The sequence below is a fragment of the Carettochelys insculpta genome, chromosome 18, assembly GCF_033958435.1.
Source record: "Carettochelys insculpta isolate YL-2023 chromosome 18, ASM3395843v1, whole genome shotgun sequence".
NCBI classification, from domain to species: Eukaryota; Metazoa; Chordata; order Testudines; family Carettochelyidae; genus Carettochelys; species Carettochelys insculpta.
In genome coordinates, this window is record NC_134154.1 from 27,442,201 (window position 1) to 27,468,394 (window position 26,194).

Here is a 26,194-nt window from a genome sequence, read left to right on the forward strand (position 1 = left end):
AACTTTATCTAGTTTCACAATCAAATTCTGCATTTATATTGCCACAATTTGTTGCAATTATTCTGTACTAATGTTCCACACTATGTCTCATTACATACATACTCAGCTCACATATGGCATAGCAAGAATAAATAGGATACTTGTGCAGAATGAAGCATTTAAGCATAAACAGCTTTGTTAATTAGCAAATATGGTATAAAAGTAAGGAATATGGATAAAAGGTAAGATGACAAAGTTTCTCCAAACATGAAAGACCCATTAACGAAAAGAAACCACATGAGAAGCAGACACCCTGATAGGACCATGTCACTTTTAGGACTTGCTTTGTAAAAAATTTATATGAAATCAGTTTTTAAAGTGTCACTGCAAAGTCTGCTAACTAAAGCAGTGATAAACCACTTCTTCCTTGAAAGTTGGCATTTTTAGTGGGGTTATACTTTAACCTGTTCTCAACATCTAGCTTGTGCCGATAAAGGCACTTAGACTACTTTTAAGATATTCTGAAGCACAGCAATGTATTTAGCATCATACCACTCCATCCGCACTGTAGTTTTGATGCAATATTTTGCATATGGCAACTAATTAAAACACAATAGTTAAAAACCTACTTTCTGTGAGGCTCAGAACAAAACAAAAAAGTGTAAAATGTTCTAAAAATGATTCTGTGGAATTATGCATGCATGTTTTATAGTGCCATAAATGCGTGAGCAGAGGTATTCAATTTCCATTACATATTACAGTAACAAGAGCATTATGAAAAGGCAAGATGCAAAAAACACAGAACGACCACCAAAAAAAATTTACCTGTTTCTGAAGGAACTATAACAGATATGGAAAGAGAAAAAAAAAATTGAAAATCAGATAAAAATACATGTTCAATTTTTCAGGTGTTTCACATTACATGGTTAAATTTAATTTTGAAATTATGATCACAAATCTTTATGAATCCTTTAGCTTTGAAAAATGACAGTTATACATCTCATTCAAAAGTTAATGAATATGCCCCTCCATTTACAGCTCCTTATATCCCCCATATAGGGCTTGTCTACACTACCTCCCTACATCAAAGGGAGGATGCTAAGTAGGCTGTTGGGCGTTTATCAATGAAGTGCTCATAAAGTAAATTCCCCTCCCCACCCCACCCCACCCCGCAGCAACTCCAAAGTGTTAAACTTTGAAGTGCCGGCTTGCATGTAGCCGTGGCTCACCCACCAGTACTTCGAAGAGCCTTGGCAACTTCGAAGTCCCCTTATTGCTCAAAATTGTGAGAAGGGTTGTGAGAAGACAAAACATTCAACAGACCACTATAAAAAACTGTAAAGGTTAAAATGCGAAGGGGAAACTATGCACCCTGATTAAGTTTACAGAACTAACAACAGCCTTTATAATCTACAAAGCACATAATTGCTAAGTATTTAAAAACAGTAACAGTTGTATACAGTCACGCTTATCAAGATGATTAATATCAGAATCCAATACTACTATGAAGCACATGGAGGCACTGTTGTTTTTACCTGTGCTTCATGCTGGACACATTTTCATCAAATTATAGAGTATGGCTCCAGGATTTTAACCATCAGATCTCAAATCCAAAAATACAGTTACCCTTAAGTCAAACACATTTTTTTTTGGGGGGGAGGGGGGAATCTGATTTCTAGTCATAGCCTCAATCTCACATGTAGCCTCCAAACAAACTTCAAACTTGTGCTGTATCAAGACTATACTCCCTCATGTCATTTTTTCAGAGAGGGAAGGATCAATTGATGCTTATGGGATTCCTTGCAGAGGAACCCCAGTAATATGTTGTGTCTCCTTATTTCACTGAAGGTCACTTGAGATCTTTGACACCCTGGCTTAATTTAGACAGCCACATGGAGAACATGAGGCAGTAATCTAAAAGCTAATTAAATGCACACGGTATTGAGATAAAGGGGGGAGGAGGGGAAAAGCACTAAAGGAAACAAGAAGTGAGAGTTTGCAAAGTTAATGAGTAACTGAACATTCTGGAAAACTAGTGAAAAGCAAAGAATTCCACATCAGTTGCTTTAAAAAAAAGAAAAACAGTTCTTGTTTTTGATGAATATTTACCTGGAAGACAATTCAAATACAAGGGGCACGGCTACAAATGTCAATCTGCAGCATGATCTGTGAAACCTACTTAGCATCTCTACTGTATACGGCAGTGCACATCACCAAAGCCCGTTATGAACTATTCCCAAGACACTTCAAGAGATTTTTCCAAGTCTTCAAACAAGTCCCATTTTATACATGGTAAGACTGGGGCAAAGAAACAAAGTGGACTCAGGGAAGTGAAGCCAGTAATGAATGGCTAGATATGTAACAATTCCCAGCTGGTCCCATGGTGTCTCTCTCACGTAATGAGGACACAGAATCCTCAAAATGAGGTTAGTGTTAAGCATTCAAATCTTTCTCTCTCCTGTATTGAATTCTGCAATTGAACCGCAAAGAATCTCAATGGCATTCCTTCCTTTCTCTACATGGCAAAACCGGACGGTATGCAAAAATAAGAGATACATACACGTTCTGAGGAGCTTCAGATTAATGCGTTCTCGAACAAACTCAGACAAGCTTGTCAGAACTTGAGAGAGTGACTAGGAAGATTATCCTGAAATGTTTCATTTGCTCGTTTTCAAGAGTAAGTAGGTCCTAAGGTATTAGATGTGTATTGTCATTACTGCCTCACTTTCTTGACTGGGAGGTTCAGATTTTACTAAACCAGTGTGCTTTCTAATCCAACAATGTTCACGTTTGTTTTCAGTTTGAGAGGTACTTTAGTTTCACTTGAAGTAAATTGTGGTTAAATGGTCTAAGAATAGCTAATTTATATTGACCCTGTCTACTACTGACTTGAAAGCATCAAAACAAGCTACCACCACTGACTGCACAGTGACATTTATTTCCTTTGTTCGCATTATGCCTACTGCTATTCCCCTGCTGACACAGTTGGTCTGGAAGGATGCCACCTCCACAATTACAATTCCCCAAAAGATCTTAATAGCTATTCCCCCCCACCCCACCCCACCCCACCCCCTTTTTTTTTTTTTTTTTTTTTTTTTTTATATGTTTTAGACTGGTGGTACTAGCTCACATTTAAAGCACTGTCAAAGTAATGTGAATAAAACACTGCAGAACCCTGTGGCTGGACTAGCAGGACCCACTGTCTTCAATTACCTTCTCTTAAGAAGGAAGCCAATCAGCCACCTCTGAGCCCTGTTCCCATTTAAACGGTAAGAGCTGGCATTGCTAACTGGCATTTTCAAATCAACACAGTTTTAGGATCAGAAGAAATGCTGGAAGAGACTCAATCTGCTGAGCCATATACACAAGGCATTGGACAGTTGCTGCAAAGCATACAAAAGACTGGTTCAGTGATGCTAAATCTACGTACTCAAGTCTGGTATGCTCAGCTTTTTTTTTTTTTTAAACAAAAAAAAGCAGAGGAGCTGGTACTCCTCTGGCTCTTCCCCTCCCCACCAACTCCCCAACAGGGTTCCAGTGACTGGGATTGCTAAAGGGGCTCCATGCCCCAGCCTTCTCCAAGCTATGGGGCTGGCAGGGTCCCCCCACCACCCAGGCAGGTTTCCCATAGCTGGGACTGTCGAGGTGCTGGTACTCAGTACTGCGAGTACCAGCACAAAAACAAGCAATGTTTATGTTTAATTATTTAGGAACAGAATATTGCTTACTAGTCACCTACTACTGAAGTTCTATTAGGAAGATTAAGGGCTCGATTTTCAGCCTTTTGCCTTCTGTAAGCACAACATTTGGCAAGTACAGGTTGAACCTCTCATCCAGCACCCCTGGAACCTGACCAGTGCCGGACAAGAGAATTTGCCGGACCACGGGAGGTCAATATTGTCTAGCACATCACCAATACTTCCACTGCTTATTGAGCTCTTAGAAGACATTTAGGGTTAAATTACAGCTGAGTAACAGCTCAGAACACTGAGAGCCAAGACTGATGCTTCATTATGGATGTTGCCAGATGAGAGGCTTCCAAATTAGAGAGATTCAACCTGTACTTGTGACGTAGGCTAGGAATGAGTTGAAAGTTTCATATATATCTTCTAGTGCATATTCATTACAGAAACTGAAGAGGGAAGCAAACTGATTGTCTGAAGAAGGGGGTCTGTCCCACGAAAGCTCACCTAATAAACCATTTTGCTAGTCTTTAAAGTGCTACTTGACTGCTTTTTGTTTTGCCCTGTTAGTGTTATTCAAGCTACCCATATAGAGCAAGGCCCATATCCTGCGCTAACAAGTCCTCCAGAGTTCTAGTGTAGTCAAGAGGAGTCTGCATGGCCACAGAAGTCCACAAGAGTGCCTACTGACACAGGTTAAGGCCCAACAGACTTTGGCTTTTAAAAAAAATAGCCAATAAGCCCACTGCAACCAACCTCGTGTTCCCCACTTTCCAAATTTCTGTAATTTGTAGACACTCCTCTTCACTGCACAGTCTAAGATTCAGTCATTTCTCCTTGCCACCACAGTATATATTAGAAAGATGCCAAAAACTAGCATGAGTGAGCATTAGTAGCGTACTAGGAAAGAGTTATTGTAACATGGGATCCAAGACAGTAAGGAAAGGCAATTGTTACTTCGCAGTGGAGCAGGTTGGCTTTTACCAATAAATTGGAGAAAACCCAAATGGAGAAGAGATTATGGAAGGCCTTCTCAGAGTTCAGCTTTTGTTACTTGTCTAGGCCCTAAAGACGCCAAAGCATTCACGCTAGGTAACATCTTCAGCTGGCTCTTTCACTAAGGATTCCCCATTTTCAGGAAAGAAACCTGCATGGCTCCAGTAGAAAGTCTTGAACTGGAATTGAACCGAGCTGTCCCATTCTTCCCTCTCCATTATCAGTTTCTGTCCTATCCACTTTGAGAGACGATTAATGAGGAACTACAATGCATCTATTTCCAGTACACATATTAAAAAGGGAGCCTCTTTTCACCAAGAAACTCTGAAAAAGATGAATCTTTAGCTTCCACTGTGAACTACAAGTGCCTGTCTGACATGAGAAATCACAAAAAAACAGAAGTTATTAAAAAAAAAAATCCACAATTCCTGCATGTCCATAAGTTTCCTTTACTACCTGTGAGTCAATATTATCCATCTAACTTACTTCTCAAAAGGACTTTCCTATTTCTTTCAAATCTGCAAGGGTGATCAGGAGGTTCACTTACTCCTACAAATACCATTTGGTAATATTCCTCGAGACACCATGGAGAGGACATGAATATTCAACTACAGGTTATCATGTATTCCAGCCATCTCTGATCTACCTTGCTCCAAATCACTACAGGATCGTGCAAGATCTCACAGGTAAACTTTGATCTCAAAGTAGTTGAATGTGGTATTTCCAAAGTTTCTTAAGTCTCAGAGACTGTAACCAATAACCACATGTAGCAGGTTAATAACTTTTAGTCTGAGGCAGCTGCTCCTCCTACAATACCTCCCATCAAAAAAAGCTACCTGGAAGGGGAAAGGAGCGAGAGAAGTAAAAGAAGCTATACTATTCTGCTTGCTGCAAGGATATGGATTATTAACCTCAGAGCCCAACTTTCATTTATACTAAGGCCACTTTACACTGACTTGAAAGAACTTGGACTTAAGTTCTGTACTTCCCTGCCCTCTTGTGCTGGGTCTGCGTATCTTCCCCAAAGACGACAGTCCTTCAAAAGCCCAGAATCAGCAAGCCTTAGGATTCTTTGGATTAATAGGACAGGTGAGACTCCCATTACGTCTCTTGCACATCACAGATATGTAGAAATCCCATGTCTGGATGGTCTCATCAGCAATAAATCCCAGGCTATTGTGGCACAAATATCTCACCTAGCAATAGTACTTACTGAGGCCTGCCAATGTGTAAGCTCTGCAGGTAGTGCATTTTGTTTTTACAGCACAAAAAGGAATAGATTCCCTTTCTTCTTCTGTAGTACAGTAAAGAGGGGACTTGTTAAGCAAACAAGAGAGACAGATGTTTGCTATAAATAGACAAAAAACCTACAAAAGAAGCAGAGCTGCCTGATCCATGAACATCTTAGATGCCAAAAAATAACTAGAGTCTTGGAGGCTGTACAGTAAAAAGAAAGAAAAAAATACCCACAAAAAGTTTGTGACTAGCTGTCAGATGCCTGATAATCTATAAAATTATTAACCCTTTCTAGAAGCTACATACCAAGCCATAGCTTGAAATGTTAGTTATTTTTGTGTTTGGCCCTGCTGGATTCTTTTACAGTTTTTCAAGTCTGAACTATATAGCTGTATGTACTTGATAAGAAATACAAGGGAGTTATTTCTATAGAGAAGTAGGTTCTTCCTAAGGGAGAGTGGGAACTCATAATTTGAGGGGTTTTTACAGTCTATTTGTTTTGCAACAGCCTTTAGGATTTTGAAGAGCCTTTTTAAACAAGCATATTGAAATACAAATCCTAATTTCTGAGTAAGAAAACTTCATATTACTTCTGGAAGAATCCAATACATTTGAAAGTATTCATGAATTTATGGATTCTCACATAACATGCACTAAAGCAAATACAAGCAAAGCATCCAATTTGTAAGGAAACCTAGCAATATCTGTGAGCAAATTATCTCATTTACTAGAGAACCGGTAGCACCATATTTGTTAATACTTTCAGACATTAAATTTTTCAGACAAGATAAAAAGTGCTGGCAATGTTTAGCCAAAGTTTTAATTCTGAGTGCCTAAAGTTAGACTTCTGTATATATTTAAGCACTTACATAAAAGTGGATTGATTTCAAAAAGGTGTCGAACACTTGTACCACCCACTGACTTTTGTGAGATCGACAGGTGCTCGGCATTTCTCAAGTGTCTTATTCAGGTGCTTACATGTGGATTTTTGAGCCTACGCCAAAACACATGAAGATTTAAAACGTAAAGGAACACTACACCCTATTTTAAAAAGCCATTTCAAACACAGGAACATACCTCTCCTTGCAAAATTGGTATCCATATCTTTAAACTGCACCATAACAAAATCTGAAGACTTGAACAAGATACTCTCCAATATGTCTTCTCGTTTTGGCCCCAGACTGGATTCTGCAGGTTTTCGATGAGCAGCATCAAGCACTAGATCACACTAACATTAAAAATACAAAATGAGTTTTATTCTAAACATTGAATTTAACAATATTATGAACACTGACAATTTACTTGTTAACAACTTACTCAACAAGGTTGCAACAAGTATTAGGCATATTTCAAATAACGAGTAACTTCATGAAAAAGAAGCTGCTTATGGATAATTCCCCAGCAAAAAGAGGCTAGCGGTGAATGAACTTAAGAATTATTTGCTTTTTTCAACAAGCAAGCAGTAAATAAGTGAGCTTTACAGAAATCTGATCAGAAAGAAAAAGCAAACATAAAAGTTACCTTCGGACTGTAGGTTTTAAAAACTCCTTCATATATACCTCCATTTTTCACTTGTACTTCACACTTGGATCCCTAAAATTGGGCGGGGGGGAAAAAAACAGTTTTTTCACTCTGGCATGAAGACTGTCAAGTGAAATCTGAATGCTTATTTCTACACTAGCGTATTTATTTATTTTATGTGGGGGTCTCAATTCTTAGCCAGGACTCTCCCCATTTACTACTTCCAGACATTCACAAACATGCGCCAATGCTTTGCAGATGCAAACACTTGTGTGCACTGAAGAGTTTGTCCTAATGGTGTTTAAAGATATCCAGTCAAACATTTATGGCACACAAGTGTTACAATTGTTTAAGTGCACATGCAAGTTTTTGCAAGAGCAAAGTGTGCGCATATATACGTGCGTGCAAGCAGAGGGTGAAGGCAGAAAGCTTACCCCAAGTATCTAGAAGCAAGAACATGGGATTGCCTGGGTGATTCACTTCTTACTTTCACCACGTCAGCATTTTCTTTTGGTGAACAACATTTTTGGTGGAGTATATTCAGGTTTAGTTTTTAAAATGACATGCGTTTAATTAATTCAAAAACCTATGCTAAGATGGCAAAATCAAAAGAAGTAGGCTTGTGGGAAGAGCGATACCATACCCATCACTAGCATCTTGCAACTTTCTAAACTAAGAAAAAAAGAACAGTCACCACTGTGGTTCTTCATAGTTAAATCTGGCATAAGAGCCAACGTTACAATCTACTTGTTCTAAGTAGTTAAGTGCAATTACTTTATATTTTATAATTATTATTCAACATTTTCTGGAGATATTTCAGCACCTCTGGTCATATGATAACTTACAACAACTGATGTAAGTATGTGAACCATTCTCATGTTTGCATAGATGCCATCAAAAGAAATCTGAAAGATAAAAAGCTTTTATCAGAAGCAAAAAAGCAGAACTATTTGCCACAATTCAAATAAGGTTACCAGAGAACTCCCACTTTCCAATTTTAAAACACTGAACACACGAGTTTATAAGTGTGTGTGCATCAAATACCTTGCTCAGGGCTTGCCAACCTGAATTTAGATAGTCACAACCTAAAATGTGACTCTGTTGCACGCTGCTGATACACTAACTGTCCCTCAGTGCACTCTGATCTACTTCTGTTTCAAAGCAGGGTAGATTAAAGCGCACTTAGAATCTATTAACGTGCTGCATACTACCAAAAGGAAGATTTACACCCCCACAGCTGCATGTGAACTACACACTCCTGTAGGTAAGAGTAAAACACGCAATTCATTAAATTCACAGATCACTAACTGACTCAATGCCAACACATGAATCCAGCCTCTCCCTCATTCAAAAAAACAAACCCCTCCCTAACGCACCCTGCTACCAATCTAAGTCTACAGACTGTTGGTGCCAGTACCTCAACTGCCAACCAAAAAATAAAAAAAAGAGAAAGAAGAAGAAAAAGAAAGATGGTTTGCTGAAATACTTTCACTACCCGCCAATTTCAGAAACTAGCTAACAGACCCAGATTACATAAATTCACATTAGCAGCAGTTAAAAGCATAATATTATACAATTGCCAAGACAACTACAGAACACTCTCAACAATCAAGACAACATTTATAATCTTATTAAAATCTAAGATCCAAAGCTAGGCAATCCCACCAAATATCAGGCACGATTCTAGATTTGTTGGATTTGCACTTGCATACATTAAATGATGAGAATGTGCGCATGGTGCGACATCTCTCCTCTCTCCCTGCCAGCTTCATTCTTGTGAGCCAACCGATGCTGAAACAGATGAATACCCCATCATATTTTGAGCTTGTCAATTGACAGCATCTCTTTTAGGCTGTGTTAAACTGTTTAGCTCAATCCAGTTATGCCTAGCTATTGAAGTACGTTTGTGACATCACCCATTGCTCTTAGAAACCATCTTTAGAGTTTCACCCACACTAGCAAATACTCAATTATGGTTTAAAGACAGACAAAATATTTTGTTTACTTTTAGCTTCTCAGACTATATGAAGTTTGAAGAAACAAGGGGAAAATGTGTGCTTTAGTGCTACTGTAAGATAATTTGCACACACAGAAAAGTATCTAAGAGGTATAACCTTGGCCATTTCAAATTGTCTCCTCCCCCTAAAAAAAAAAAAAACGTAAATAATTATATTGCCCTGAAAGACTAGCACCATATCAAAGTTATACACATACATGCTTTTAGGGAAGGACTTACCAAAGGTGTCTGATGCAAGATTTAACAATTTTTGTTTCACTAGAACTCCAGAATGTGTAAAATATTTATGCTAATTTTTAGAATATTTTCATAACTGGACAGAATTTGAAAAAAAAAAACTAAACTCCCAATTTAAAAGAGAAATCAGCCCAATCTTATCAGTAGTGCTAAAACATCTGTCAACTCAGTGATGTCTTGTAACAGCTTTAACTTTCTTCACTTAAGTGAGGGGCAGGCCACAGGTAGGAAAAAATACAGGCTTCAAATAGGAAAATAATATGTAAACATTGCCATGAGTAACTATATTTTTACTACTGAGCATGTATATGGTACCATTGCCAAGAATATACATTTATACATCCCACATTCTATATTTTGTAGGTAAGTGCTTTGTTTGGAAGATTATTATATAAATGCAGGCCCTGTATTTCAAGAGAGTCCAACGTTTGACCAAATAGTTTTAAACAGTGCATGTGCAAATGGCCAGAATAACACAGACTATTAAAGCCAAGAGAGATATGACAAGACATTTTATTGTCTACTATTCTCAAGTTACCTACCTATATGGAACTGAAATATTTAGAGATGTCTATTTCCATGAAAAAGGAGTTAAAATTTTCAAGTTCTTTGATATTGTGTTTCCATGAAAATCAAGATAGTACTACAAGAAATAGTGAAAGATGTACTTACTGTAGACTGAGGCGGCCCTTTGCCACTGCTGCGACCTCTGAAATTAAATATGTATCAGATTCAATAAAAGCAAGACAATAATATTGCTAAAAATAGATGCACAAGTATTTAAAAAAAATCAGTTTGATTTAAATCAGATTTATAGTTTTTTTTAAATAAAATACCAAAATTTATCATTTAAAAATAAGTTACAATTAAATCTCATCTAAAACATGCTATACATACACTTACAGTCTCATAAAAAAAATGAATCAATGGCTCCCAGCCTACCAGCTCTTGCTTCTGAAAATTCTGGGATTTCAATTTCTGCTTTTCAGCAGACTGAAAAATAACAGGCACAAAAAAAGACAAGATGGATAGGACTGTTTTTCTTCTGTGCTTGTGTGGTGATGGACCTTGGCTAAGGACAGCAGAGGACTTAGTTAAGGCACTGTCAAAGAAAAAGGGACAAGACTTAGGAAAGGATGGAGGCAGCATAGAAAAGAACAGAGGAGAGGACTGGATGGAAAAATGTATGACATTATTCTACACACTCACGCACAGAGCTTTCTCTATCCCCCACCCCCAACTTTTGCCACAGAAACTGTCATGGCTTCTGGGTGGAAGAGAGACCCTATCTGGGAATATTTTAACGAAATTAATTCCCTGGGTAAAAAAGGAAAACATGTCAAGTGTAAGCAGTGGAAGTAGGAGATGCAAGGCCTAGTTAAAAGAATGAAACATCATAAGGAAAACTGCTTATTGGGAGAAAACAATGAGGATGTCTGAAGAACAAGGTGGATCAACTGGTTAATAATTTAAATAATTCACTTTGCAATGCATTATTCTTCAAGACTCTGGCTATGTCTACACTAGCTCCCTACTTCGAAGGGAGCATGGTAAGCAGGGTGCTGGGAGATTATTAACGAAGAGCTGCGGTGCATATGCAGCACTTCATTAAGCTAATTCTCCCCCACGGCAACTTCGAAGTGCCGGCTTGCATGTAGTCGCAGTTAAAATTTTGAGGAATAAAGGGACTTTGAAGTTGCCCAGGCACTTCGAAGTACTGGCAGGTTAGCCGCAGCTACATGCAAGCCAGCACTCTGAAGATGCCATAGGGAAGAATTAGCTAAACGAAATGCTGCATATGCACTGCAGCACTTCAATAATCTCCCAACATCCTACTTACCATGCTTCCTTCAAAGTAGGGAGCTAGTGCAGACACAGTCTCTCTCTGCCTTTTAGTATGTGTGACTTGACAAGTAAATTCCTAAACTGTTTGCTGTGTTGGAGTTTCTAGAAAAAGAAGTTTAGCTTAGCTAATCCTTGTGGCTTGTTTAATTAGTACATCTAAAACTTACTGGAAGATTAACTCCTTCAGGGTTGATCTTCTAGGATTCAATTTAGCCCACCTAGTGGGGATGTACTAAATCAAATCTTCAGGGCTCCACAATTGGCCCTGGTACTCCTCATTGTCACAAGTAAGAAAGGGAGACACTGTCCCCTCAATCTCCCTCTAAGTGGAAGGGAGGGAGGGGGATTGATCCAGGATACATGGATTCCAGCTACACAACTGTCATAGCTGGAATTGCATATTGTAGATCAACTTTATGGAAAAGTGCAGGAAGAGACATCAAGAGTTGCCAGTTGCCACTGAGTCTCATTTTCTTATATTACATTACATAATACATGCCCTCTCTATTGACACCGTAAGTTTATTCCCTATTTTACTTCAGCATAACTCAGCTTTTCCAAGGGAACCCCATTCTTTGCTTGTTTCTCAAAAAAACAGAAGAGCCAGTGAGTTCAATGAAGCTTGAGTGTAAATCTAAGCAAAAAAAATCAAAAAAAAAAAAAAGAAAAAAAATCAATCAATCAATCAATCAATCTTAGCTTTTTTGGTAACTTGATTTAAGTCACCTTGACCTAAATCACTCTACCCTGTGGACACATCTTGAACTCAAATATTCAGGGAAACTGATTAAGTACACAAAGCCTACCCAAAATACACGCGGGGGAGGGGGAGAAGAAGAGCAAAAAATGTTTTAGCCCAATTAAAGTTTCCCCTGCATCTTTTTAAAAAAAAAAACAAAGCCCTATATAACTCAAACTTCCTGCAACATTTCCTCTATCAATGGAAAAAAACTAATTTAGAAACATTTTGGTAATCTTAAATACTTGCTCTTTTCACATTAATGTTATCATGTATTTATGACCAAGTGCTATGTGTCACAAAAGTAATTATCTGACATTCAATGTTACAGAGCAAAGTACCATTTCAGAGTCATAAATGAGAAAGCTAATCTGTATACAGTAAAATCCCTATATACGCAATTTTGACAAGTACGTTACTTTGAGTAATGCAAGCTGAAATCGTGAGTGGCTGGGAGCTGGGAACCAGGTCGCTCCCAGCTCCCCTCAGTTTGCAGGAGCTGGGAAACTGACCATCGCTACTGTGCTGGTTAGTTTCCTAGCTCTGAGGAAGGGCAGGGAGCCTGGTTCCCTTCCACGCCAGGCTCCCCTTCGCTTGCGGGAGCTGGGAAACTGATCAGCACAGCAGTGTTGAACAGTTTCCCAGCTCCCGCAAGGAAGGAAGCTGCGAGCCAGGTTGCTGCCCAGTTCCCAGCTTCCAGCTGGTCCTAGGAGCTGGGAAACTAACCAGCGCAGCAGCACTGGTCAGTTTCCCAGCACCCCCGACTTGCACAAAATTCGACTTACACGAGGTTGCCCGTAAGTCAGGGGTTTACTGTACCTAGAAAAAGAAATTGCAACTTTATAAGCAAATCAGTAACTGTGAATTATACCATTTTTATTCTACTAAAAGGTGGTGATACCATACTACTCGAACATAGCACAGAAATATTATATCTATATGTAAGATAAGAAAGTTTTTGTATTTAATAAGATTTATTCTGTAAACCATATGATCACAAAATGCATGTCCACAAAACAGTAGCGTTATGGTTTCAGAAGCCATAACTTTTGCATTTCTGACTTCAGACTTTAAATATTATAACTGTAACCTCACATACTGTGATTTTTTTTCCAAACATTTTAATATGATCATTTTATCTCCTCCTAACCCATAGGAGGAAAAAAGTCCATGAGGTATTTAGATTTTTCTATGGAGATCCGCAACTCAGAAAGGGGTCTTCATTCTAAAATTCATACAGCTTTGAAATCTGAATCTGTATGTGGCAAGACATATGCTCTGAAGATAGTCAGTAGAAAAATAAATTGAAACTCCTATTAAACACAAAGTACAAAATAAGAGATTTTAAAAATGCTTAGAATTAGTCTTTCCATAAATAAAAAGGATCTCAATAGCCATTCTGAATATACAGTACTAAAATATGGGACCCTTCATTATACAAGCCTCAGAAATCAACTTGCTATACTTAAAAATTAGACTTTTTCACCATTCCAGCAGTAAAACAAAATCCAGAACAACTGACCCTTTTGTATTCAAAACATTTACAAAAATAAAGGCAAAAAGTCAACTACAGAAAATATCAGGCCCAAAACTAAAATTTAAGCAACTAAAGACAAGGGATTATTACACTGTTCCATATCCGTAGTGGACATTACCAAGCACCTGCTAAAAGAGCTTGTGTGTCACATTAAATGTGCACAGCAGAAATAAGCCCTTCCACAGTGCTTTTGAACTACACTCAAATGACTTTAGGAAATGCTGTAAACATCATGTTTTATATGTAGGCAAAGGTCTACATTTCCAACACTAACAAGAGAGATAATTCTGAATACTACCAGCACATCCAGGGTCCATGCATTTATCTTTCACAGAGCTGCATTAAAAATGTGGAAGAGAATATGTAACCATCCAAATAAGGACTTGTCTTCATGAGGAATCTAGCTAGCACAGCTATTCTGCAATAGCTCCTCCTCTAGACACTCCTAAGGCTGGTCTACACTTAAAGGGACAAGAGTAGCTTATACCACTGCAGTTATGACTCCATAACTCCATAGTGCAGAAGCAGCCTAAAGAAACAGAAGATGTTTTTCAATTGCTGTAGGTATCCACCTCTCAGTGGGGCATATAGGGGTAAGAAACAGGCCTTTTGCTGTAGCCACATTGTAAGGCCACCTATGGACCTTTGTCTGAAGCCGGACTGAAGGAACAACAGGCATTAGCTAAGAAGCAGGTCACCACAGTCTCTCCTCACGTTCCATCTAGATCACATTAAAATAGTGTGATATCAGGCTGTTAAGAAGCAGATCCTGTCCTAAAGGTACCCAATATCACCAGATAAAGAAACCGATGTTAAGAGGGTTTTAAAAAACACACTTAGTTTAGTAGCATTCCATCTGGCAAGAAACTACTTATCGTAAATCAGAGTTGTGAAATCCTCATTCCTTTGTTGTTCTATCATTATGGAGAGAGGTAACTAGTGGTGCCCCCAAAGAGTCTATACTGGTACCAATCCTATTCAACATATTTATAAGTGATCTGGAGAAAGGGGTAAATAGTGAGATGGCAAAATTTGCTGGTGAGAATAAACTGCTCAAAATAGTTTAGAATAGGGGTCAGCATGCCCAGCACACATACCAAGAGCAACACACGAGCCGATTTTCATCTGCACACGAGGCAGGAGCTCAGGCCTGCTACCTCCTCTCCCATGCAACTGGGAGCTTCTTCAAAGCCATGCCGCCTATAGATTAATAAAGGATGAGCTCCTACTACTACCTACCACCTAAACAGTAAAGCTCTGCATCTTAAATTTATTAATGAAGCTGTTGTAAAAAGGACTACATATTAGTGACTTGAAAAAGTATCACCAGCACTCAGACCAAATGCTGGCACTCTGCCTTGGAAAGGCTGCTGACCCCTGGTTTAGAATAAAGCAGACTGAACAGCTTCAAAAGGATCTCACAAAACTTGGTGATTGAGCAACAAAATGGCAAATGAGTGTTAATGTTAATAAATGCAAAGTGATGTACATTGGAAAAAATAATCCCATCTATACATATAAAATGATGGGGACTAATTTAGCCATAACCATTCAAGAGAGAGATCTTGAAGTCATTGTGGATAGTTATCAGAAAAATATCCACTCATCATGCTGCAGCAGTCAAAAAAGCAAACAATGTTAGGAGTCATTAAAAAGGGACAGAGAATACCACAGAGAATCTCTCATTGCGTGTATGTAAATCCATGGTACACCCACAACTTGGAGGTCACCACATCTGTGCACGGTGTTCATCTCAAAAACGACATATGGTAGTCCCTCGAGTTACGCGAGTGTTGCGTTCCCGTGCACCCTTGGCATAACTCGAATTTCACGTAAGATTTTTCACCAGAAGAAGGCACGTTCTGCAGCCAGGGAAGCAGCAGGAGCACCTGGAGCTCCTTTTGGGGAGGGTTGAGCCTGTTGGTCATTTGGGGCTGTGAGAGGGAGGCAGGAGAGTTAAGCCGGGGGTGGGGGAGTTGAGCAAGAGCCTTGTGCAGGGACGTGCGTGGAGGAATGGAGGGGAGAGCTGGATTGTGAGTTGCGTTTAGCTCGCGTTAATGTGAGTTAAGCACGACTCAAAATGGTGCATTTCAAGGGTTTACTGTATTGGCATGGGAAAAGATTCAGGAAAGGGAAACAACAATGACGAGGGGTTTGGACCAGAGCCATATGAAGAGATGAAAAACACTGACTTTTCAGCTTAGAAAAGAGAAAACTAAGAGGGACTATGACAGAGGTCTATAAGATCATGACAGATATGGAGCAAATGAATAATAAAAAGTGATTTATTTGTTCTCATAAGAACAAGGGGTCGCCCAATAAAATTAATAAGTACCATGTTTAAAACAAACAAAAAAAGGAAGTTTTTCTTCACACAGCACCCTGTCAACATGTAGAACTCCTGGCCAGAGGGTATTTTGAAGATCAGGGCTTTAACCAGGTTCAGAAAAAGAAAGACATGCATAGAGGTTAGGTTCATCAATACTTAGCTAGGATGTGTAGGAATAGCGTCCCTAGCCTCCGTTTGCCAGAAGCTGTGAATGGGTAACAGAGTATGGATCACCTGTTCTGTTCACCCCCTCTGAGGCATCTGGCGTTGGCCACTGTCAGAAGACAAGACACTGGGCTAGATGAACCCTTAGTCTAATCCAGTTTGGCCATTCTTATGTTATTATGGTACCCACTTTCCTATTGTCCGTATGATCTGTTTGTTTTCTTAAATATTTCTGTCTGCTATATAATTCGTTTTGCTAGGTGCAAATCAATAAAGTGATTGGATATATTTGGTTAAGAAATGGCGTGTTAGGATTGGTTAGTAAAATAATTGGTTATGGTATAGCTAAAACAAGTTTCAAATTTCACCGTATAAACTAGAGTCCAAGGAGGACACCAGCCAGAAAGAAAGACTTGGAGGAGGAGGAACTGATCTCCAAGACACCGACTAAAATCAGAGCTGCCAAGAATCGTCTGCATGACCTGATGTGCAACAACCAGAATCTAGAGGAGACTGATCTTGCCTGGCCAACAGTGAAAGTTCATCTGCCTGATCAAGATTGGCGAGTAGAGCATTGTATCCTCAGCATGTGTAGTCTGCTTGCTTGGTAATTGTTAATTATCAGAGAATAAAGATATTACCGTGTAAGACTCCTGCAAACCGACAAGAAGTTACACCTTGAGACCTAGGAATTGGATAAGGGTGAGTATTTAAACTAACAGGGTTATGCCTTGAGCTCTAGGAACTCGGTAAATGTCTGCGTCCCTAGAGAACAGATGAGGCCCCACTGTCCATCCCTGCAATTAGCAAGGGCACCCCAACCTATCCAACATACTCCAAACTGACAGAAATGTTGATTATGTTCATATAAAAAAAAACACTGAGCACATGCAAGAAAATATGTAGCATGTCAAAACTTTATCAGTATATAAATGTGAATAACACATATAAAAACATATTTCAATATTTTAATGAGATGGATAAGCCAAAAAACCAGTAGCCAATCATCCTGCACCCCACCCATTACAAAATGTCATGCCCCACCCCACAAGGGCTTGTGGTCCATTTTGCACACCCCGACGTAGAGTCCCTTCTGGCCTTAAAGTCTTCATTAGGTCAACTGTACATGTAACCACAACAAAGCACAAATAGTGGTGGTTCTACAAGCACATGGAATCACACATTTTCTGAAAAGTGATAATGAATGCAAAGATAACTGCTCACGGGTAAGCCAGCAGATTTAATCACTGTGATAATACGTGCAAGATTCAGTGACTTTTGCCTGTACAAGGCTTCTCTTGTGCAAGAAGAAGAGGAAGAGAAAGACTCCCAACTGTTGGATGTGCTGTTTAAAACAAATTTCTTCAGTAGTGGGTCTCTCTTTCAAAAGAGGCATGCAGATGAGGTAAATCAAAAATGCAAATGAGGAGCAGATTTATATATCTGGCACCTCATTTGCCTATTCTTTCAAAAGAAGAAAATCAGTGCAGATGTGGCTCTTTTGAAAGTAATCCCCATCTTTAGAAGAACCCCCCACTTTTTCTTTTTTAAAAAAAAAGGAAGAAGGGTTCTTTCAAAGATGGGGATTACTTTTGAAACAGCTGCATCTACACTGCGTTTCTTCTTTCAAATATGCAAATGAGGTGTCCAATATGTAAATATGTGCCTCATTTGCATTTTCAATTCCCTCATTTGCACACCACTTTCGAAAGAGGAATGCTAGTGTAGACACAGCATTAATTACTTTAAAATGTATCACTGGCATTTGGACCATACATAGAGATTAAATCATCAAATTTCAGCACTCCACCTTGAAAAGGTTGTGACCCCTGCAGTAGATTGTCTGGACAAGACCCACATAGCACAGCAAACTGCACGTGAAACTCACAATGGGTAAACAGAACCACTGTTCTTGAGGCCAGACTTCATCCTCCTTTATATTCTACACAACCTCACATATCCTGATGATGCCCCATAATTAATAATCAAATACCAGTCATTCAGAAGTGAAGGTGCCCAATTAGTTTTCAGAAGTCTCATGAAAAACAATAGAGGGAAGTAAATAAACTTTTGTTTCCATGAGTTCTTTGCTTCTCCATTAGCATCACAGTTTCCTGTAAAACAGTGCCAGACACTTTATTTTGAGTTTTGGTGACAAGTAGCCAACTAGGTTAACTATTTGTCAAACTACAGGCTGTGGCATGGTGAGCCCTTTGTGTTCCTGTAACACAGGAACATCCATCTGAACCACTCATGCAAAAGGCAGAAAAGTGATGTAATCAGAGGTGAGAGCACCAGGAAAGAAGATATAGCTGAGTTTTCACTGTGCTCTATTAAACTAATGTTCAAAACATTTCTCTTCTAAACATTACAGAAAAGTCTGACAGCTGACTCAACCAGGCTCAAAGCAAGCTAGAAATTAACTTGACTATTCCTCACTGGACTCTTTTGTTGGGATCAAGAACCATTTCAACAACCAAGAGGTCTCCAGCTTTAGATTTGAAAGTGAGTTTCACACCTTAAAAAAGGTTAAGAAATCACAATTTTATTCTAGTAAGAAGCACTTCTTAGCCTGTAAGCTTTTAGATCGCTGGACTGAGGGGAAAAAATGGTTGCAGCTTTCCTTCAACATTCAGTATGGGCAAACAAATTCCACAGCTGCTGCAGCACTTCTGCTTTTTTCCTTTGCTTCTGTAGCAATGGCACTTAGCAAAAATTCTCCTGCTCCTCACTGGCAATAATTTCTCAAATTCTAAAACTGGTTCCAAAAGTTAGGTTAACTATAGAGCTTTTACCCATGGCACTATGAGCTATTAGATATCTTTCTGAACTGCATTTTTTTATTTCAAGCTACAATCCAGGCCTGACAGACTAGAGGGGGCAAATCACTAAGGTTACAGCTACATGGTAGCCTTAACACAAAATAATCTATTCCAAAACTGGTTCCAGCTACACAGCACGAGATTTCGAAATTAAGGGCTATTTCAGAATTTCCATTACCTCTCGTGTGACAAGGGTTACCGGAACTGAAATACCACACTTGAAAAGCCACCGCTATTTCAAGTGTGGTATGTAGTCACGGAGTTGCTCTTTTGGGATACAGTGTCGCCAAAGCCTAAGATTTTTATATCAGTCTGCTTACATACTGCAATGTAAACCAGAACAGTACATGCCTTCTGATAGAGGCCTATCATCAACTTGATGCTTCTAACCCAGTAAGACTCAATCTCAAAAGATCCTGATAGAAATATAAAAAGAATATTCGGAGCCATTAGTTTATTATTTTCATAACACCCAAGATTTTAACTAAAACAGAGAGAGAGATTACAGGGTCAGAGAGACATAACCTAAATGAATTAATGACAGGAAAAGGTGAGAAGGGAAAGCAATCACCATGCAGCCAGTCTAAGCAGTCTACTTCCTGATTGTTCAGATAAATTGCTAATACAATAGATTATTACTCACGTCTTGTGGGCACTGAAGAAACAAGTTAAGGAGTGGTTTGAATAAGAGCACAGCAGCTAGGCAGACCAAACGTGGAAACCATCCCATGCATGGTAGGGAAGGAAAACACACACACACACACACACACACAGAGCAGGGGTGCACAAAGTGGGGGATGGGCCCCCGGGGGGGGGGCAGGAGTGAAATTTTGTAAGGGCAGCACAATCTGGCTGGGTCTCATGTTCATTCATCTTATTAAAAATGCTGAAATTTTACTGTTTTTTATGTATGTGTACTGAGATTTATAAACAGATAAGTGTGTAGAATGTAAAAATGTAATTAATTTTCTTACATATGTCCAAAAAAAGTTTAGTTTTGTTTTTCCCCCCCATATGAACGTAACCAAAATTTCCATCAGTCTGGATTACACTCTGGAGGTTGCAGGGGGGGACACTTGCTATTTGCAGAGATGAAAAGTGGGGGTAGATGTAAAAAGTCGGCTCACCCTATGTTGGAGAGTTTGCCTCACATAAGAAATAGTTTAAGCCATTATTTTGTAGGAACAGAGACAAGTAGCAAACTTCTCATATCAGGCCCATATTTACATTGTAATACTTGTGCTCAGCAGTCACATTTGTAAGGCTCTGAATTTTCGAAGAGTATTATCCCTATGTGTGAAATGGTAAGTGAGGTTTGGAGGTTTATAAGAGAGTTAGAGCATACTGTTTACGAATGCTACACAAATTATAACTCAGTTATCTCCTAAGGATCAAACATAAAATTAATGTAACATGAGCAGAAAGTCATTCCTTTAAACGACTTAAACAATACTATACCAAAGAGGCAAAGATAAAAATTCTACATGAAGTATTAAAGCAAAATTTTCTACAGACTTTCTATGAAACTGTCTACTTAATGCTAAACTCCTTTCCTTTCAAAGTTCTCTTACTCCATCCTCCAAACAAACAGTGAACATAAGGTCAAAGTTACAATCCAGTAACTTATATCAACGGTCCTACCTTATGAGAGGCACACTAATGTATAAAGAAGGCTCTTTAGTGCCCCTTGTAACGGTTGTAAATTTGTATAATGTCAATTTTACTTTCTAAAAAATCTGAAACAAAACACCACACTGATAACTATGAACACTAGGAACAGCCAAGAATTAAGAGTGACTTGTGGATTACATGTTATTCTGTTTGATAATTAAAGAATATCTCATTAAAACAATACTGGGCTACTAACTAATGTTCTGTGGCTTTTATTATAAACGTGGAGTCCACAGGAGACTATGTAATCTTGGTACAGTAAACCCTTTCATATCCAGTGTTCTATTATCCAGAATGCTCAAATAATTGGCATTTTCACCATAACTAAATGCCAGTTACATTTTCCATAAGTATGATATAGAGAAAATAAATACAAATAAATGCAGCAAATACAGTATAATGTTTACAGTGTACAAAACTACAGTTGTGGTAAAGTACTCTGCATACATTTTTGGGTTTTAACATCCAATCTTGTTTTTCTTTAGTGTTATGCATTGCTATGGCTCCTTTCTATTATCCAGAATATTTAAACATCTGGCAACCTCCCTGTACTGGGGATGCCAGATATAAAAGTTTATTGTAAAAATATTACACATATAGGCTGTGTCTACACGGGCACAAATTTTCAAAACAGCCATATTTTGAAGATTACTAATGAGGCGCCGAATTGAATATTCAGTGCCTCATTAGCATTAGGACACTTCCTGCCACGGCGCTTTGAAAGCCCCGCTTTCGAAAGTGCGCGGCTCAGTGCAGCTACATGGGGGTCCTTTTCGAAAGGACCCACCCCTTTCGAAATCCTCTAATCCTGATCACTGATCAAAATAAGGCGATTTCAAAAGGGGCGGGTCCTTTCGAAAAGGCCACCTGTGTAGCCGCGCCGAGCCGCACCTTTCGAAAGTGGGGCTTTCGAAGCTCCACGGCCGGAAGTGTCCTAATGCTAATGAGGCACTGAATATTCAATTCAGCGCCTCATTAGTAATCTTCGAAATGGCCATTAGCATGGCTATTTCGAAGATCTGTGCCCGTGTAGACACACCCATAGTGACCTCCATCCAAGGACCGCCAAGTAGTTTAAAATAGGAAATTAAACCTTGAAGTAGTGCTGAGAGAAGAAACAGAAAGTTATCCTAGTTTGGCAGCTGAGAAAAGTGAAGGAATAGAGAAATGTATTGATTTGCCCTAAACAACACAACTCAACTCAGGCACTTTACACACACAACACCCATCTTTTCCTAAAATAGTTACTAACACAATGCACAAAAATGGAAAGTTTCAGGCATTCAGTAAGACACCAAGGGAATGATTCCTAGATCATGAAATAGTTATTATGACAAAGGTGAAAGCTTTTTGTCAACGGAGGTCACTAGTAAAACCACACACACACAAGCACAGAATACAATAAGCTCTTTCATGTAAAGAAAGTTGCAATTTTACATTGACTCTGGCACAACCAGTCTGCCATTCAACAGAAGTCACCACAATAGTATCTGGGACTTAGCATACTCTCAATAGTTGCAGTGAGTTCTGTCCACATGGAACAACCATTCTTTATCCTGCTCATAATTTAAGATTTTTGGTGAGACTACTGAAAAAGTGAAATGAATAAATTTACTTCATTGCCTAACAGGAAATCAGAGAGAGCAATCATCATTAATGGCAAAAAAGGGAGTTCTCAATCATTTCAGCTTTAATAAGTTTATAAACAAAGGCACGTTTAATACTTTTAACTTCCATCTCTTTATAATGAATGTTCAGATCAGTTAAGCAACTGACCAAGATTCTAAAGAACAGATAAAACATTTGATCTTAGCCGTAACAGGCCAAGAAGCCTAAAAACTCAACTACTGAAAGTAGGCCCCAATGTAGAAAGTTGTTTTCAATAAACTTGGCCTGAGGACAAAATATTGATAGCTCATCGCAATAATACAATTTTCCTTTGGATAGTGCTTCCTCATGAGATTGATGCAAGTGTTTACAATTATAGAAGAGATGCCGAATAACTAAATTCGTATTTGGATAAAACTGATCATCAAAATGTTTTAGTTGTAATTTGTTTGAGCTGTATATAATATCTGCACTTTTTTAAACCGTTTTTAAGCAGTTGAAGGGAAGATACCAACAGCATATCATTTCCCTATATGCTATATTCCACATATACAAATAAACACGAAGTAACAAAAAAGCAGTCCAGTAGCACTTTAAAGACTAACAGAATAATTTATTAGGTGATGAGCTTTCGTGGGACAGACCCACTTCTTCAGATCATAGTCATACCAGAACAGACTCCATATTTAAGGCACAGAGAACCAAAAACAGTAATCAAGGTTGACAAATCAGAAAGCTCATCACCTAATAAATTATTCTGTTAGTCTTTAAAGTGCTACTGGACTGCTTTTTTGTTTTGATAGTATATGAACTAGCACAGCTTTCTCTCTGTTACTATTCAAACCTTAAGTGTGGGATTTAACACATTTGCTTCTTTTAATGAACCTTTCTGAGAGGTTGTGGTTAATATTCTTACTAAGTAGCTGCTAATCTCCTACCCAAACCAAAATCTTGTTTCAGCTAAAAAGAGTAGTTAAAGAAATCATTATGAAAGCAAATCCAGTGATATAAGCAAAGCAAGTAAGCATTCCATCCTACTGTCAAACCAAAAAAAAAAAAAAAGCCAACTGTTCTCACTAATTTCTACAGTTATAAATGTGATGTCCACAAAAGTTCAAATAAACTTTACAGCCATATATCAGCTCCTAAAATCTAATTATGCACGCAAAGCAACAGCATGTGACTCAAAAATGTATTGAATAAGTAATAAATGTGTTAAGCAACCAGCTCGGCATACGCAAGGAATAAGTGTTTACTTTCATCACAAAGTATAAATTTGCAATTTGTTTAACACCAAAGCACCAAGATTGTAAAACTTTTAAAACTGAATTGATTTTTAAAGTCTGCACACCAACAGAACATCTATAGAAAGGTGCAGCGTGAGGTAAATTTTTAAACCACTGATAAACCAAAATTAAGATATCGGAGGGGTAGCCGTGTTAGTCTGGATCTGTAACAGCAACCAAGGGTCCTGTGGCACCTTATAAACTAACAGAAAAGTTTTGAGCATGAGCTTTCGTGAGCACAGACTCACTTCATCAGATGCTGGACATGGAAATCAAAATTAACATGCTTCTCTTAATCTGTGGGAGTGTTTTAAAGGCGCTTCATTGGGTGTGCTGGCAAGACTTCCAGTGAAAGAAAGTCAGGTAGTTGTACAAGATCCTAGTTCCAGGATGATCTCAGAGTGTATTGCAAGTTGTATAAAGAGACGGTCAAATGCAGCCACCTCTGAGACAACATGTTAGTTAACTGCCCTATTATCAATTTATCCATCTGAAACGAAAATGGTAACAGGTAGGAAGAATGCAATTACTTTAGTTGGAATTTGACCAGGAAACATGAGGTCTCTCGTGCATATATACACAAAAGCATTTGTGTGCCCACCAAAATTTCAAGGGAGGCTATCTTTACTGTCCTTCAGGTTAACCTCTAGTGCCGCTGTCGGTTTTCAGAGGACCGAATGGCAAACTATTAAGTCTTCAACCTGCAGGGTCATATACTTAATATTGAGGGTAAGAAATCACTTCAGTGAGCTACTCAGCTGTCACTACATTTTTAGTTTTGTTCTATCCTTTTTTGCCCTAGATCTTCCTCCCTCACACACCCTCACTTTGTTATGTTGACTGGTAATGAAGTGAAATCCTGCTTTCAGAAGTGTCCTTCAACAGTTGTCTCGTGAATTTTGCACAAAACAGCCCAAAGAGTGAGCAACCCACGGGGGCGGGGGGCAAATGCCACACACCTCATGCACCTCACAAAGCAGGTCTTTGCCCACAAAAGCTTATGCCCCAAAATATCCGTCAGTTAATAAGGTGCCATAGGACTTGTTGTTCTTGAAGATACAGATTAACTCAGCTACCCCTCTGACACTGACAGACCTGGTGCGAAGAGATCCACAAGGCCACAGTCTGCTTGGAGAGGGCACAGAGCCACGCACAAATCAACGGTGAACCTTTGGGGCGGGGAGGGGGTCGTAGCCCTGCCCCGAGAATCATACCTAACCCTCAAGCAAAGGACGGCAACACTACGGGATCAGGAGTAGGGAGCCGACTTCGGGGAGAATCTCAGCATCATCAGCTGACACTGAGGACACCTCCCACCCGTGACAAACGTCCTTACATCACGAATCGGGACAGCATTTTGCTCCATGAACAAGCGTGCTCCAAAACCGCCTCCCCTCCCCTCCCCTCCGAGGGGCTTAGCGTTTACCACCTTCACCTGCGTTTTCCGCCCTGGCCGCTGGAAGCAGCGACCCTGGCAGGCGAGCCGCCGGGGAGAAGCTGCCTAGTGCAGTGCCGGCCCCCCGGCCGGGCCGGACTCGCTGCGCTGGTCGCAATAAAACGCCTATTTCGAAGATAAAATGGTCACCCCCGTACCGGCAGCTGCGGCGCCGGCCTGGCTGCAGGGCGCCCGTTCGCCGGGCCGGGCCGGGCCGGGGAGTCAGTCCCCTCCTCTCGCAAGCCGGGAGTCCACCCGGTGGCCCCAGCCGGCTCCCTCCGGCCGCACGCCCGGAGCACGGCCCCCGCGGCGGCGCCGCGACCGTCCTTGGCTTTGCTGCAGCCTCCGCCTGGGGAGCGGGGCCTAGCAGCGGCTTCTCCCCCACCCGCGCCAGCCCCAGGCCGGCTGCTCCTCCCGGGGCCCCTGCACCCGGCCCGCCTGCACCTTCTCCCTCGCCAAGGCCCGGCCCGGCCCGGCCCGCCTGCACCTTCTGCCCCCGGCAAGGCCCGGCCCGGCCCAGCCCCCCGGGGCCGGGAGCCCCTTCGCCCTCCCCGGCATCTTCCGCGGACCAGGACCAGGACCAGGACCGCCCCCCCCGGCAGCCGCTGCCCGGCTCCGCAGCCTGCCCGAGGCCGGAGAGGCCTGTCAGGGACGGGGCTCAGAGCCGCCGCCGCCACCGACCCCCTCCCCGCTAGGCCGGCGGAGGCCCGCTCCGCAGCGCTGCTCCGCTCCCAGGAGCGGCCCCGGCCTCCCTCCGCTGCTCCGCGCTTCAGACCCACCTGCCCACGTTCTGCCTCCCGCCGCCGCCGCCGCCGCCGCCGCCTCCCCCCGCCGCCGCCGCCACCGCCGGGAGGCCCGGGCCGCCCCCGGGGGGTTTGCGGTTGTTCCCGGCGCCCTGGGCCGCCTGCTGCTGCTGCTGCTGCTGCTGCTTGAGGGACATGGCGAAGGGGCCAGGCCGGGTGCGCGCCGGGGCCTGCTGCGCTCGCTCGCTCGCTGCTCCGGAGCCGCCGCTGTCTCGGCCGGTTGCTCCCAAACAGTGTGAGCCGCGCCGGGCCGGGGAGGGAGGGGGAGCGCGCGGGGCGCGGAGG

At 40.6% G+C, this 26,194-nt stretch overlaps 1 protein-coding gene across 10 annotated transcripts in view; it reads right to left on the minus strand.

Annotated features, from left to right (window-relative positions):
• ATXN2 (ataxin 2) overlaps nucleotides 1-26,194 on the minus strand; it is an 83,612-nt gene that overhangs the window by 57,360 nt on the left and 58 nt on the right. For 5 of the 10 annotated variants that reach the window (XM_075012930.1, XM_075012926.1, XM_075012929.1 and 2 more), the window contains exons 1-6: nucleotides 25,886-26,168; nucleotides 10,342-10,378; nucleotides 8,261-8,320; nucleotides 7,416-7,487; nucleotides 6,972-7,122; nucleotides 805-819 (exon numbers count right to left, since the gene is read on the minus strand). In XM_075012930.1, coding sequence (XP_074869031.1) covers nucleotides 805-819; nucleotides 6,972-7,122; nucleotides 7,416-7,487; nucleotides 8,261-8,320; nucleotides 10,342-10,378; nucleotides 25,886-26,046 — 496 coding nt within the window. In that variant the 5' untranslated portion in view covers nucleotides 26,047-26,168. Of the gene's footprint in view, nucleotides 1-804; nucleotides 820-6,971; nucleotides 7,123-7,415; nucleotides 7,488-8,260; nucleotides 8,321-9,127; nucleotides 9,207-10,341; nucleotides 10,379-25,885; nucleotides 26,172-26,194 lie in introns of those variants that run through there. The other 5 variants (XM_075012933.1, XM_075012927.1, XM_075012931.1 and 2 more) reach the window with 4 other exon arrangements.